The sequence below is a fragment of the Enhydra lutris genome, unplaced genomic scaffold, assembly GCF_002288905.1.
Source record: "Enhydra lutris kenyoni isolate GAN:26980312 unplaced genomic scaffold, ASM228890v2 scaffoldscaffold24, whole genome shotgun sequence".
Taxonomy (NCBI): domain Eukaryota; kingdom Metazoa; phylum Chordata; class Mammalia; order Carnivora; family Mustelidae; genus Enhydra; species Enhydra lutris.
Window position 1 is genome coordinate 18,079,692 of NW_019154108.1, and position 13,923 is coordinate 18,093,614.

The following is a 13,923-nucleotide window of genomic DNA, read 5'->3' on the forward strand; positions in this document are numbered from 1 at the left end:
GCCCAGCTGTTCAGGTTAAAAACACAACACAACAAACACACTCTGGAGAGCCCTCGGTCTACTGTGATGGGTGTCGAGGGACCTTCACCAGGTGGGCATCCCTACAGCCCCCTCAGCGGATCCATATGGAGAGAAACCATATTTCTGTGCTAACTGCGGTCATTCTTTTACTGAGTCAGTGCTCTGCAGAGGCAAAAACCATTTCATAAAGGGGAGGAATCCCGGTGGCTGGAACTGTTAAGTCTATCATCACCTTTTGTTTTTATCTCTATTAAGATCTCCTAACTAAATCAAGCTTTCTAATGTAGTCACTAACTTAGTCCAGGTTTTTTCCCCAGACTCTGCCCTGTTGTGGATGACTTTAGATAAATCTAAGAATATCATTTCTTGTCCCCTTAGAAAGGCTATGATCCTTTCTAACAGGAGTAAAGTAGGTATTTTTAGGCGCAGATAACGCTGTTATTAATGACTGAGAATTAAGTGAGTTTTTATAGTTAGCAGACTCCTTATCAAGAAGCCTGGCCCTTATCATGATTTGGTGTTTTGCTTGGTTCTTCCAGGACTAGTCTTTACTGGAGTTTTCCACTATAGTAATCCTTGTGCTGGTTTGCATGTGGTTTGGAATGGGACAGTAGCCTCTTCCCTAGGGGACCTTGGTAATTTTGTTTATTTTTGTCATTAACTGTACATTTTCTCAAAACAAAATATTTATTTTTTTTAAAAGCTGTGACAGTACTTATTTGGATGAACTTATAACTTTTCAACTTACACATACAAATTTTATATATTCCAGGAGTGATTGTTACTTTTATAAAAGAAAATACGGCTAACTTCCCATATCATATTAGTAGTGAATTCGTTTCCATATTTTAAGAAATCCACTCACCCCCTTGGAGAGTGAGTTGTCTTAGTCATCTTCTGTTTGGCTTTTTTTTCCCTTTTTAAAAATCATCCAAAAGAGTGTCTTCGGTGGACTTAGTTTGTAAGTCTGCTACAGTCCTTTCCTATTGTAACTGACTTAAGTCCCTGGGTTAGGGTGCAAAACACACATTTGGAAGTGAAATAAATCTAATGGACATTCATGCCAATTGATGGGCTTTACAAAGTCGATGGCTCCCTGAAACCACAAAGGAAAACATCGGTAATGTGGATTATTTTGATAGGATCTATAGCTTTCATTAGATTCTCAAAGAGCCCGTTCAGAATTACTTTACAAAATTTAGGGAGTGACTTTGATCTCGTTCACTCCAATTTCATCATTGTCTTTAGTTCTTTATGGATTCTCTTGGAACTGATATATCATTACAAAAGCATCATCTTTAATATACCTGTAATGAATGCCTTCTTTTACATTTGTGATTATACTGGCATTAACCTCTTTTGCACAGTGCAAGTATGTTTTAAGATTTTTTGAAATTTGGTGGAAGGAGAAGAATTTGGAAAATTACATGCTGAAATTGTAAACTTGTTTCTGCCCAGTTTTTTTTACTTTGCCCAGTTAATAAGTGGTGATGGTAGGAAACAATCTGGAATAACTAATATGGTGATGGAATAACTCCAAAGCTTAAGTAGAGAGTTTCATTGAGATGGAAAAGGGCATGATGAACGGCTCTTAGGGCACAGAAATGGCTACAGATTGAGAATTGAAAATGTAATCTGAAAGCCATTTCATTAGTATAAAAAGAACATGTAAACATTTCCATCTTAATATCTGTTCTAAGGATTATTTAAATCTACCATAATTTCTAAAATTAACAGATCCCATTAAAGTTATGATCTTTAGTTAATTTAAAGGGTAGAAATCAGACCACATAAAAGTAAAAGAGAGGATCTGATAGGATAGAAAGAGCTCTGGACCGCTCCTGGGAGCTGTGCAATTTGCAGCTTCCTCACTTGTAAAATAGTGATCTCTCAGGCCCACTGGAGTTCCAAAATTTCTTTGCTTAAGTGACAAGACAAATTATATTTCTACTGTCCTTTCAGCTACGTGAAGTGAAATAAATGATTATCACTTAACGTTCATGGCCACAAGAAGGACCTGATACTATTTGTTTTGCAGTAATGTAGTCAGCCGAACAGCAGTCACCTGAAGGTAGTACTTAAAGACGGTAGTCCTTGGAACCTGTAAATGTGGTAAAGAATTTTGAGATGCGGAGATTTCCTGGACGATGTGGGTTAACTCTAAATGCCATCCTAGTGCCCTTAAAGGAGAAAGACAGAGAGAGATTTGACACAGACAGAAAAGAAGACAAAATGACTATAGAGACAGAGATTGGGATGATGCAGTCCCCCAAGACAAGGAAACAGATTCTCTCCTAGAGCCTCCGGGGGGAGCCTGGCCCTGCTGACACCTTGATTTTAGCCCAGTGATACTGATTTCAGACTTCCAGCTTCCAGAATACTAAGGAGATACATTACGGTTGTTGGGAGCTACTTAAGCTGTGGTACTTTGTTACACAGCCAAAGGATACTAATACAAGTGACTCATGCACACTCACATGCAGACATCCAGACATTATGGTCATGGACCTAACTGCATGGGGGAAAATAAGATGCACATTAACTGCATCTCTGTGTTGTCTGTTTAGAGTTATACAAGTCCCAGGTTGGCAGAGACTTACTAAATATATGTTTCCAGATGTGTGTCTTGTGACTTCAAAAGAACCAGGGAGGTGACTCCCCCAGATAGTTCCCTACATTGATGCCCCAAATCCCTCTTTTTGTACACACACATTTTACAGTCTCAAAATGGAAAAACTAGGTGTCTATGTATTTGTTTCCTCACTTCCCTTTCAGGAACATGAATTGAGAAGTACCAAACAGGGGCTTCAGTTGTCTCATCCTTGTGTCTACATTACCTTCTTACTCAACTGCTCTCCCTCATTAAACTCCTTGGTCCTTGAAGACAGGAATTCCAAGGTGAGAGGGAGAAGGAGAAATGGAAAAGGGGGCTGTGGTACTCACAGGAGGCTGAGGGCAGGGCAGTGGGTTTAGGAAGGGAGACAGTGTTCATAGCAGAAGGAACACGGACTGCCCGGTGAGCCAAGGGAGGAGCCTGGGGCTGGGTCTTAGGTCCACACCCCTGCCCCCACTGCAAGGTGGATGCAGTTCAGCTGTGCAGATCTGAGCTGGGGCTCTGGTTCCATGCTTCCTAGCTATGTGATCTTGGATATGTTGCTAATGCTTTCCACAGCTTTGTTTTCTTATCTGAAAAGTGGGGATAACACTACTTTCATGGGGCTGTGTTCTGGATTCTAAAGAATTAGAGATTTCTCCACTTTCTAGGGAAGACCATGCATTAGCTCACTTATCTCCATGAGTTAGGAACTGCAGTACTCACCCCCGCCAAAAAAAAAGATAATCAAAAGGGTTTCATTGTTATCATTCCTTATCAAATGTGGTCCTGGTATCTAGATATTACCCACAGTGGATCTGACCCCTCCCAGAAGGTCCCTTTTGCTGGGTCCTAGATTTAGGACCGCCACTTGGCAAACACAAGGACTTCCTGAATAGCAGCTGAACCTCTGCCAGCCTTCACAGTAACTACTGGTTGGGGGTAGAGGGGAATGTGGTTACAGGAAGTGGAGATGTGTTCCAACCCTCTGTCAATTTTCTTAGGGCAGAAATCAGAGCTCATGATGACATCTAATGACTACATTCTCACTCATGAGGAGCAAGTTATTCTCCACATTACATCTTGTTAGCTATTGCTGCATTAACAAATTACCAAGCAAAGCTTCGCAGTTTAAAATAATAAGCATTTATTACTTCACACAGTTTCCAAGGATCAGGGATTTGAGAGCCACTTAGATAAATAGTTCCGGCTTTGGGTGTCTTGTGAGGTTTCAGTCCAGTAGTTAGCCAGATGTGTAGTCATTCTGAACTCTCGGCTGGGGCTAACGGGTCCCCTACAAGCTCACCTACGTGGCTGTTAACGATCTCCTCACCACAAGGCCCTCTTTATAAGGCTGCTCATGACATGGTGGCTGGCTTCCCTCAGAGCAAGTAATGAGGGGCAAGGGGCGAGAGAGAGAGAAGGAGAAAGAGATATCAAGCAAACAGTGGAAGCCACAATGCTGGTTGTGATCTAGCTTCAGAAGTTGTGCACTGACAATTCTACTTTATTGCATTTATTAGAACCAAGTCACTGAGTGTAGCCTACACAAAAAAGGAAAGAGATTAGGCTGACTTCTTAAAGGGAGACATATCACAGAATTTGCAGACGTATTTTTAAATTTTTATTTAATTTTTAAATTCTTTTTTTTTAAAGTTCAGCTTTATTGAGGTATGACTGGCACAAAAAACTGTAAGATATTTAAAGTACACATTGTGGTAATTTGATATACACGTACATTGTGAGGGGTTTCTCCCCATCTAGTTAACACATCTGTCACCTCACATATTTATCTTTTTTGGGGTGGGAGTGAAAACACTGAAGTTCTACTCTCTTCACATATTTCAGTTACACAATACAATGTTACCAGCTGTGGTCACTGTGTTTTACATCAGATCCTCAGGTCTCATTCAGCTTATAGCTGAAAGTCTACACCCCTCGACCAACATCTCCCCAGTTCCCCCACCCCCAGCCTCTGGCAACCACCCTTGTATCTGGTTCTATAAGTTTTTTTTTTTTTTATGCTCCACATATAAGTGACATCACACAGCATTTGTTTTTCTCAGTCTGACTTAACTCATTTAACATACATTATGTCCCCAAGGTGTCTTTGTGTGTGGGGAGATGTCCTTCTTCTCACGGCTAACTTATATTCCATTGTCTGTGTTTATGTGTACACCGGAACTTCTTTACCCATTCATCCCTTGATGGACACTTATGTGGGCATATTTTTTAAACCACCATAACTTCAGAAAGTAAAAATGTAAGCAAGCATGATTTCTAAACCAAAAGGTGGGGGATTTGCTGCATGTTCTCCATGTGGCAGATATGCAACCTTTTTCTTAGAAGGAGGACAAAGACCTTAGTGATCTTTGCTTAACAATACTGATAGACAATAGCCAAGAACTATTAATCTTATTTGCTTTCCAAGAAAAGAAAAGAGTTACATATCCCATGTGGGAATATTTTTTAAGAGTCTCCCTTAACTGATTGTGGTAGGGATTAGTTGGGATGCTAGAGGTCGTGCCAGAACCCTAAAAGTGTTCACTGATTGGTAGTTGTTATTATCTTGTCACCAAACCTTATTGACTCCACCTCTGAAGTCTTGGACGTCTCTTCATCTTACTTACTAATCCCACTTGTCCTTGACTTCATGAACTACCACAGAAGATCCTTACTTCCCTTCCTGTCCTGGACCTCCTCTATATTCTCTTTGCTTTACAGAAGGAGTCAGCTTTACTTTAAATCCTAATTATTAGCTTAGGTTTTATAGAAGCCCCATTTATCCACTGTTCAGGTTCAGGTTCACTGCTCCTGGTTCTGGTCTACTGAATGCCTGACACTCCTGAGACAGTGAGACTCAGCCAATTTGAGCATGTGGGAAGTCATTAAGGAGAAAACATGGAAAAATATTATCTAGCCATTGTGGAAAAATTTTAATTGTTCTGGCATGGTTTTATGCAGAATGGAGAGAGGGCAACTGATGTTAAAAATGAGCTTCACTCTCAACTTTAAAAAGACACCATTTCTGGCTCGATGAAACATTGTCATTCCGTCTTTGGCGATATTTTCATGGGTCATTGAGTTTGTAGTCTGCAGTCTAGTTCTGAGTCTAGCAAAGACATCTGTTTGAATATTCTAATATGAGTATTAAATTGATCATTTCCTTCCCTGCAAGAATTTTGAAGGCTTAGTTGGAACTCCTGGGTGATCTGTTGGGTTCATATCAGAGGTAATATAGCTGTTTAATGTGCATGCATTTGGATGATAAAATTTTGTGTAAGTGTTGAGTGTCAAGATTCTTTGCTGGTGTATTTTTCTGTGTATGGCGTAGACACAGAATGTTTCATTAGGGAAATGAAACCTTGGTGGGCCTTCAAGGAACTATCGCCTCCAACCCCTTTCTCCTGGCCGGCTTCTCGACAGCTTCTCTAAGGGGTTTATGATTAACGGCTGTCAACCCAAGCTCCCCCAATTCCCCAGGTCTTCCTTCCTGGGTCAAGCCATAATTTCTGCAGTGCTGTGTTTCAACCTTTATCATCTCTTGAATTTATGGTCACCTACTTTGGAAAATGCATGTCACCAATAATTGCAGAGTATTCTTCCATGCCAAAGAGAGGCAGTTGGCCCTGTGGTTAACAGCAGTCTCTGGAGCCATTAAATGCCTCCACTGAATGCCTAAATGTCGAAACATCATTATCCTACCCCTTAGCTCTGATGTCTTGGGCAATATAACTTCTTCGTCTCTTGATCTCCTCTTCTTAAAATTAAGGATAATTATCATCATAGGTTTACTTTAACGTTTCAATAGTTAATATATGTATGAAACACTTAAAACTCAGGCACACCGAATACTACGTAAGGTGATAATTATTATCACTATTATCTAAAGGATATGGATCATGATGACTGTGGACTCTGGTGACACTATCAAGGGAATGTTTATTTAGTTGAATCTTATAAATGATCATTTTTATTTGGTATATCCAAATTAATTTTGGCAAACTAACCTGAGGAAATGGCATTAGTCTAGAGAGAAGCTCTAAATTCTATTACAAAGAAGGCCCTGCTCTGATTTTTAATTACAGAATGGGGAAACAAGATCATCTGCTATGATGTGAAGGTTTATAGAGAACTAGAAAAGCAGTTCACTTTTATTTGGGATAACAATCTGAGACAGAATAACCTTATCCAAATACTGATTCTTCTGTAAACAGAGGATTCAAATGCCCCTGTTTTGGACGGCAGACTTCACGGGGAAGAATTTATGCCACACCAGTTAGAAGATGGCTGTCTTCTCCTTTGTATCTGCTTCTCCACTCCATGAATTGTGGCCTTTCACTGTCCAGCCCAATGACCTGTGGCTACAGTAAGGGGACTGCATTCCCCTGCAATACATATTCAACATGACCCTTGCAGCTGGTGTGAGAAAATACTGGTTGGGAGAATTTTCCTGAAAATGTGACTTGATTATGTGACACCACTGAAGGATTATTGAACTTCTCTTCACCTGTTCAGTATATTACAATCCCTTATATTCCAGAAACACAGTATGTAGCTCCAAAGATACCCAGCACAAGCTAACCTAGTTTTTTCTAGTAACAAAAAGGACACACTTTCTCCCCATAGGTGTGCCCATCTGGAAGCTACACAGAGATACCGCACGTCATCTGCAGAAATGAGATTATGTGACCACTTCACAACCTGCTTGATAGCTTGAGTCCATCCTATCCTTCTGAGGTGTTCCAGAAGTTTGAACCTATTTTTAGTCTCATTCTGTTGTGATCTCATCCTGATTGCCTGCTCATTTTCATGCTATCTGCTTGCTAGATGATAAAAGGAAATTATCACCAATGATTAAGTAAACCAGTAGTCCCAACTTGGCTGTGCATCAGAAAATATGGGAAGCTTATAAGATTAGAATCCACGATGACCTGCAGACCTGTTTCAATATTCGAAGCTAGGATTCAGCAGGTTGTATGGTCAAGAAACAGCTCACGTACCTTCTCTACAGCCATTCTATGAACTGGTTTGGGGAACAACAGCCTTAAAAATTTACAGAAGCAGATTAAATATTTTAATTATCAAAATTGTACTAACAACCATCTTTAAAAAAAAAAAGAATACAAAGAAAAGAAACAATGACTTCAGTCTTCAAAGATTTCATTGGTTAACCAGGAAAAATATACAAGCCTTTATGCTGTTCATAATCACAAGGCTATGGTTGATTTTTACAACCTCTACCAATTTAATACCCGTGCCTTTAGCCAACTTTCCTTTCCTGGTGGGATAACTCCAACTTTTATTGCTGCCTTATTATCACTCCTGATTAGCCAATGCAGATACAGAAGCTGAAGCCAAGGTCTTATCACTGGTAAAGGATGGGGATGGACTAATACCTCAAGCATTGCCCCTCATGCCAGACCCTGAACCAGCTAACTCTGTTGGTTGGACATACAGATGTGTCTAAGGGAGTTAAGACACGAAACCTCCAGGCATGCGGTTGAACTCTTTTACTAAGTTTGCCTTTATCAAACAAAGTATGACAACATGTATCACTTCTCTTTGGCTCCCATGCGGCAAAGGAGAATTCAAAAGAAATTCAGATTTGGCACCCTTTGGTGGCAATTTTAGGAATATGTTAAAGATATCCACCAAAGGAGAGTACTATATGTTCTTTTGGGGTATCTTATTCCATGTTTGCCCCTGTGCATCAAAGGAAATCTGTGAAGTCATGAATTCTTCGCAGTTGGGTCCAGAGCTAAGAACTACTGATTTCAAATGATAGAAAGTCAATACATTTTGAAGAATGACTGTTGGTAATACACAGATTTCAAATAACCTCATTAGAGAGTAACTGTGAATCATGAGGGTTTCTAAACCTGGTTTTAAGACTTTGAAACAAAGACAAACCAATTGGCACTTGGGCAAAGACTATTCTATTTTGTTTACTTCAAATTGGAGCTAATGACCTAGAAAAGTTAAATGAATCTAAGAGGTTTCTTGAATTATGATCAGGCCCATTTGGAGAAATGTTACATATCTCTCTGTAAGTGGGCGTATTACTCTCTGTAAATTACATACGGTTGAAGTTCCCAAGTTGGGAACAAGGGGAGAGGTGGCCAGACAGGAAGCTGATGTAAATTTTGTGGATGAGACTTAGGTTCGATCCAACTTACTGTATTTGACTGTAAAGAGGAAGGGACTTCTTTTTCAGATATTAAGGTTTTTCTGGACTTGCAGAAAAAAAAACCAAAAAAACAAAAAAAAACAACTTCTGTTTTTGGTTCCAAAACATAGAACATAAACTTCCCTCTCTTTAAGACAAAGGCTTTCTCCACCTCAAAACTGAGACCCATTTCCGAAGGGTAAAGTAATTTTGGCAGGAAAGTGAAATAATGGGCTGTCTGGCTGCGTCTGAGCTAACCTCGGGAAGGCTTTGCTGCTTTGAAAGAGGTGCTCACAGAGACCACTTCTAGGGATTCCTTTATTCATGTAAAAACTGAAAAGTACCTTTCTCCCCAAGAGGACCAGCCCCTGAGGTCTTCTTAGTATTTGCATATGGCCTTGAGGGCAGGACAGGACAACCTTTTTCTTCACTGTATCCCTCGAGGCTTGCACAGTGCCCAGGATATCATTCCCAATCCACTGAGATCCTCCCACCATGGAACTCAACTCCTGACCAGTTCTCACTACAGTTTCTTATCTTTTTCCAATTGAGTATGGCCTCTGAGATTTGGAAGAAAGACAGATAGGAAACCCCACATAGGTGCCAGCCCTCCCGTTACTTTTTACACAAGAGATCAAACACTTTTATCAAATGGATCACCCCATGGCCGGGGACTCACTGGGAGGAAAGGCTGACCAGTGGGGCTAGGTGACATTACCATGTGAATGGGCTTGTCCATGAAGGAGGGTTCCAGGCAGTGAGGTCCGACAGCGTCTTCACCTTCCCTGAGAGTTAGCTGCTGGAGCCCTCACTCATCAGAGGAGGAGGGGATGGTCTCCTTCTTGCAGGTGCTGTGCTTGGCTCGATGCCGCTGGAGGTGGTTGGACCTGGTGAAGGCCTGGCCACAATCCTCACACTGGTAAGGCCTCTCCCCGTTGTGCACCCGAATATGCTGGGCAAGCTCCGAGGCGATTCGGAAGGCCCTGCCACACTCGGCGCAGAGAAAGCCCTTCTCCCCGGAGTGGATCTGCTGGTGCCGCTTCAGGGTGGAGGAGCGGGCAAAGGCCTGGCCACATTGGGCGCAAGGAAAGGGCCTCTCCCCCGTGTGGATGCGCTGGTGGCGCACGAGGCGCGAGGGCTGCGCGAAGGCCACGCCGCAGTCGGCACACTTGAAGGGCCTCTGGCCAGTGTGCAGCGTCTGGTGCTCGATCAGGTTGGAGGATTTGGTGAAGCACTTGCCGCAGGTGGGGCAGGGGAAGGGCCGCTCGCCCGAATGCACACGCTGGTGCTCCATCATTCGGCTGGCCACAGCGAACTCCCTGTCGCAAGCGGGGCAGCGGAAGGGCTTCTCGCCCAGGTGCGTGCGCTGGTGGCGCAGCAGCGACAGTGGCTTGTTGAAGGTCAGACCGCACTCGGCGCACGGGAAGGGCTTGTTGTTGCTGTGCATGTTGCGCTGGTGTTTGCGCAGGTCGGAGGAACGCACAAAGGCTTTCCCGCAGTCCGGGCACGGGTAGGGTTTCTCGCCGGTGTGGGTACGGATGTGTTTGCGGTGGTCCGAGGACCAAGTGTAGGCCTTGTCGCAGAAGGGGCACTGGTAGGGCCGCTCGCCCGTGTGCAGGCGCCGGTGCTGCTGGAGCGTGCCCCGGTGGGAGTAGGTCTTCCCGCACAGCTCACAGGCATAAGGCTTGGTGCCCCGCGGCTTCGAGGGACTCAGAGGATTGCTGGGCTTCTGGAAGGCCCTTCCTCCCCGCAGGCACTTATAGGGATGCGCCTCTCCTTGCCCCGCCTCGCGCGCACCCTCCGGCTTCTGGCCCTTCCTGCCCGTTCGCGCTTTGGCCAGCACCGCTGCTGCCAGACTGGCTGGGGGGACAGACACCGGGGCCGGGGTGCGCGTCTCCTGCATGGGGAGGTCCCAGTTGCCCCCCGGCTTGGGGAAACACATCGGAGAGGAGCTGTCTGGGGACGTGTCTACGCCTCTCTGTGCACAGAAATCTCTTCCCGTCTCAGGGAAGCTGGATGGGACCCCCAAGGCAGCGTCCAGGTTTGTCCTGGAGTCTCCATCATCTCCGGCGGGTAGTGAGTCCCTAAGCAGTTGCGTCCGACCTAACAACTTGTGCGAGAGGTCGCTAGGGAGGGTCCCCGGAGGCGTGCCTGGTCCAGGGGAGTCCTGGGTCCGGGTGATCTTGGACTCACCGCTTCCCCAGCCGGCCTTCTTTCCAGGCGTCACTGTCAGTTCCTTCCCGACGCCCCCGGCACTAATGGAGCTGGAGAATTTCTCTTCTTTGCTGGGTGGATGATGCCAGGGCAAGTCAGGACTGTCTTGAGTCTCTTGCGAGCTATTTCTTGGATAGACCTGGTGATCAGGGTCCCCAGGGCTCCCTTTGTCTCCTGCCTCCCCACCATCGTCATCTTCTCTGTCTAAGCTCACGCTCAGGATCCGGGAGTCATGAGCTTCCTCACTCAAGCTGCAGAGAGGAGACACTTTGCCCCGCCTTTCCTGGGGGTCCACCTGTGTCATGACGTCAGGCACGTCTCCTCCTGCTCCTCCTAGACGGAATCTTTGCTTGGCTCAGGATACCTGCACAAAGGAAGTTTATATTTTTTGTTTGCCTAATATATGTCTTTTATTTTTATATATTCTTAGAGAAACATTTTTATTATTGAATTATAGTTGGCATACAATGTTATATGTACGTATTTTTAATTTAGGTATATCATACACACATGTATGAATATACATATACACACATTCATTGTGTGTTTCTTTTTCTTTTCCACTAAGTACTGTCTTTTCCTTTCATTCTTTTTTTTTTTTTTTTAACAAAGACAGTGTTTTCAGTTACCTTCAGTTTAAATGTTTCATTTTTCCCCAAGTGAGCCATATTTATCCCAAGGCATTTCTGGCAAACCCCACAGGCCCCCAGCTGTGTGCGTACCCTGATTCGAGAAGCATTGACTTAGCGTTTGACAGTAAGGCATGAGACAAGGAAGCCATTGAGTTTTATTTTCTAAGTGGTTTTATTTTAGCTTGAAGACATGGAGAAAGCCTGCTAAGGTTGGCGAATAAGGATTGTTTGTGTGAGCCGTTTGTTTTACAGGAATCGCTGGAGCGAGGGGCAGGCTCCTACAGGCCTGGGGGTGAAGGGCAATTTCAGACCAGGGGGCTGAGTTTGCTTTTGTCTGGAGAGAACCTTCTGGGAAACTCAGAGGGGGTAATACTAGTAGTTTCACTTTCTGGGCAGACATTAGGAACCAGGTAAAATGCTGAGCACGCACAACCAGGATTTCATTTCTTTTCCCAGCAACCATTAAGAGAGATGCTGTTACTGTTTTCATATTCTTTCCATTTTACAGACCAGGATAGGGAGGTCTAATGAGGTTTCCTATCTGCCAAGGCCACACAGCTCAGGGACAGCAGCCCTGAGGCTTCTCTTTTGCTCTGAGGCCGTTATGTTAAACCCAGAGCTGGAGGTACTACCTCCCAGATGTGGCCTCAAGACTGAGGCCAGCCCTGGGGCTGGGCCATGCCCAAGAGCAGCCACAGCATCCTGGGGGGAGAGCCCTTGCTGCAGGCTCAAAGCCCCTTGTGTTTTCTGGGCCAAGGAGGCTTGGCTGCAAGGCCTCACCACTGGGCTCCTCCCTACTTGTGTTGACCCAAACTGCCCTCTGCAGAGAAAGAGGCCAGGACACATGCTGTGGAGACCGTTGCCTGGGGTGGTCAGGAGTATTAGTCACTGAGCATTTACTTTCAGAAAAGGAAAAGTTCCTTCTTTCCTCCTCCGCCCACCTTCCACTGCCTCTGGAGGGATAAGAGGAGCCATCGCTGCCCTTGGTGGCCCCGATGCGCTCCCCATCGGGCAGAATGCGTTCTATCACCTGCCAGCAAGAGGTAGTCATTCACTCAACAGATGTGTGCCAAACCCTCAAAATCATAAGCCTGTGCCTCAGCAAGTGTCTCAGCCTTGTTTTTTCACTGGAAAGATGGAAGGTAGTACTGTATGGTCTGTGTGAAGCTCTTGCACATGGCTGACTTCCAAGGACTAGTGCGTTGTCCCATATACTGTCAGTTATCTCCCCCGCCCCAAGCAGGACTTCTGAGAGGTGTCCAGATGGACATTCATAGCAGTTTCATGGTCAAGGGGCACATAATAAGGCCATATCCTAGCCCCACCTCATCAAACTGCCTTGCCAGATCATAAACCCACTTATTGTGAGCGTGTGTGTGTGTGTGTGTGTGTGTGTGCGCATAGGAGGGGAGCAATGGGGAGGAATCTTCACTTTGTACTTGGGAACAGAAGCCAGAGTTGGAAGGAGGGCATAATGCCATGGTGGCTGGGGTCCAGCGTCTTATGTCCCTTTGTGGCCTGAAGCCCAGGGACCACTCCCTCCCCCTGACATCCCTCTCTATCCCCGTTACAGGTCAGAGTGTGGCTGGCATAGCCTTGGGCAGGAAACCGGGCTCGATGTACTTAGGGCACACTGATTCTTAGAAGAGTGGCTGCGTGCGTGCGTGTCTGTCTGGTTAACAGAAGGGACACAGCACTAGCCAGCTAGGCATGGTGTGCTCAGGCCAGCATGCCTGATCGGGGACTGTGGTCCGTGAGCACGGACGGCAAAGGGATGCTGGACTTGACTGAAACTGACTCCTTGGGCTTCTTTCTTTCTCTGGGACGACACGTTGCGCATGTTCAGATGGAACTGCGTGCAGACCACTCACTTCACCCCCCACACCCTCTCCCGCACTCGGACCCAACTTTATACACGTGTCTCATTCCCCTTCCTCTGAGCCACAGGTGAGCCTCCTCCGGACAGCACGCAGCGCTCTGCCAGCTCACAGCTTCTCAGAAGCCTGACAGAAGGTTGTCTTTTCAGATGGGAAATCCCTCCCTGTCTGCAGCCAAGCTCTGGGGAATGCATTCTGCTTTCTTCCTCCGCGACCTGCGAGAGGTTCTCTCTTGACCACCGACAAGACCAAGAGGAAGGCAGGGACTCAGCGTGGGATTTTCTGGCCGAGGCTACACAATTATTCCTGGTCCGGAAGAGCACGGGTGCCACACTGTGGCTGGAGTGGCTGCTCTCCAGACACGCTGACCCCCAGCAGCTCTCAGAGCACAGCCCTTTCCTGGAACTTCCACCCCCC

At 45.2% G+C, this 13,923-nt stretch overlaps 1 protein-coding gene across 1 annotated transcript; it reads right to left on the reverse strand.

Annotated features, from left to right (window-relative positions):
• Positions 1–9,591: 9,591 nt before the first annotated feature.
• Positions 9,592–11,301, reverse strand: LOC111150654 (zinc finger protein 648). Its single transcript, XM_022508149.1, has one exon. The coding sequence runs from the start codon at positions 11,299–11,301 to the stop codon at positions 9,592–9,594; it is 1,710 nt and encodes a 569-aa protein (XP_022363857.1).
• Between the last annotated feature and the right edge of the window lie 2,622 nt (positions 11,302–13,923).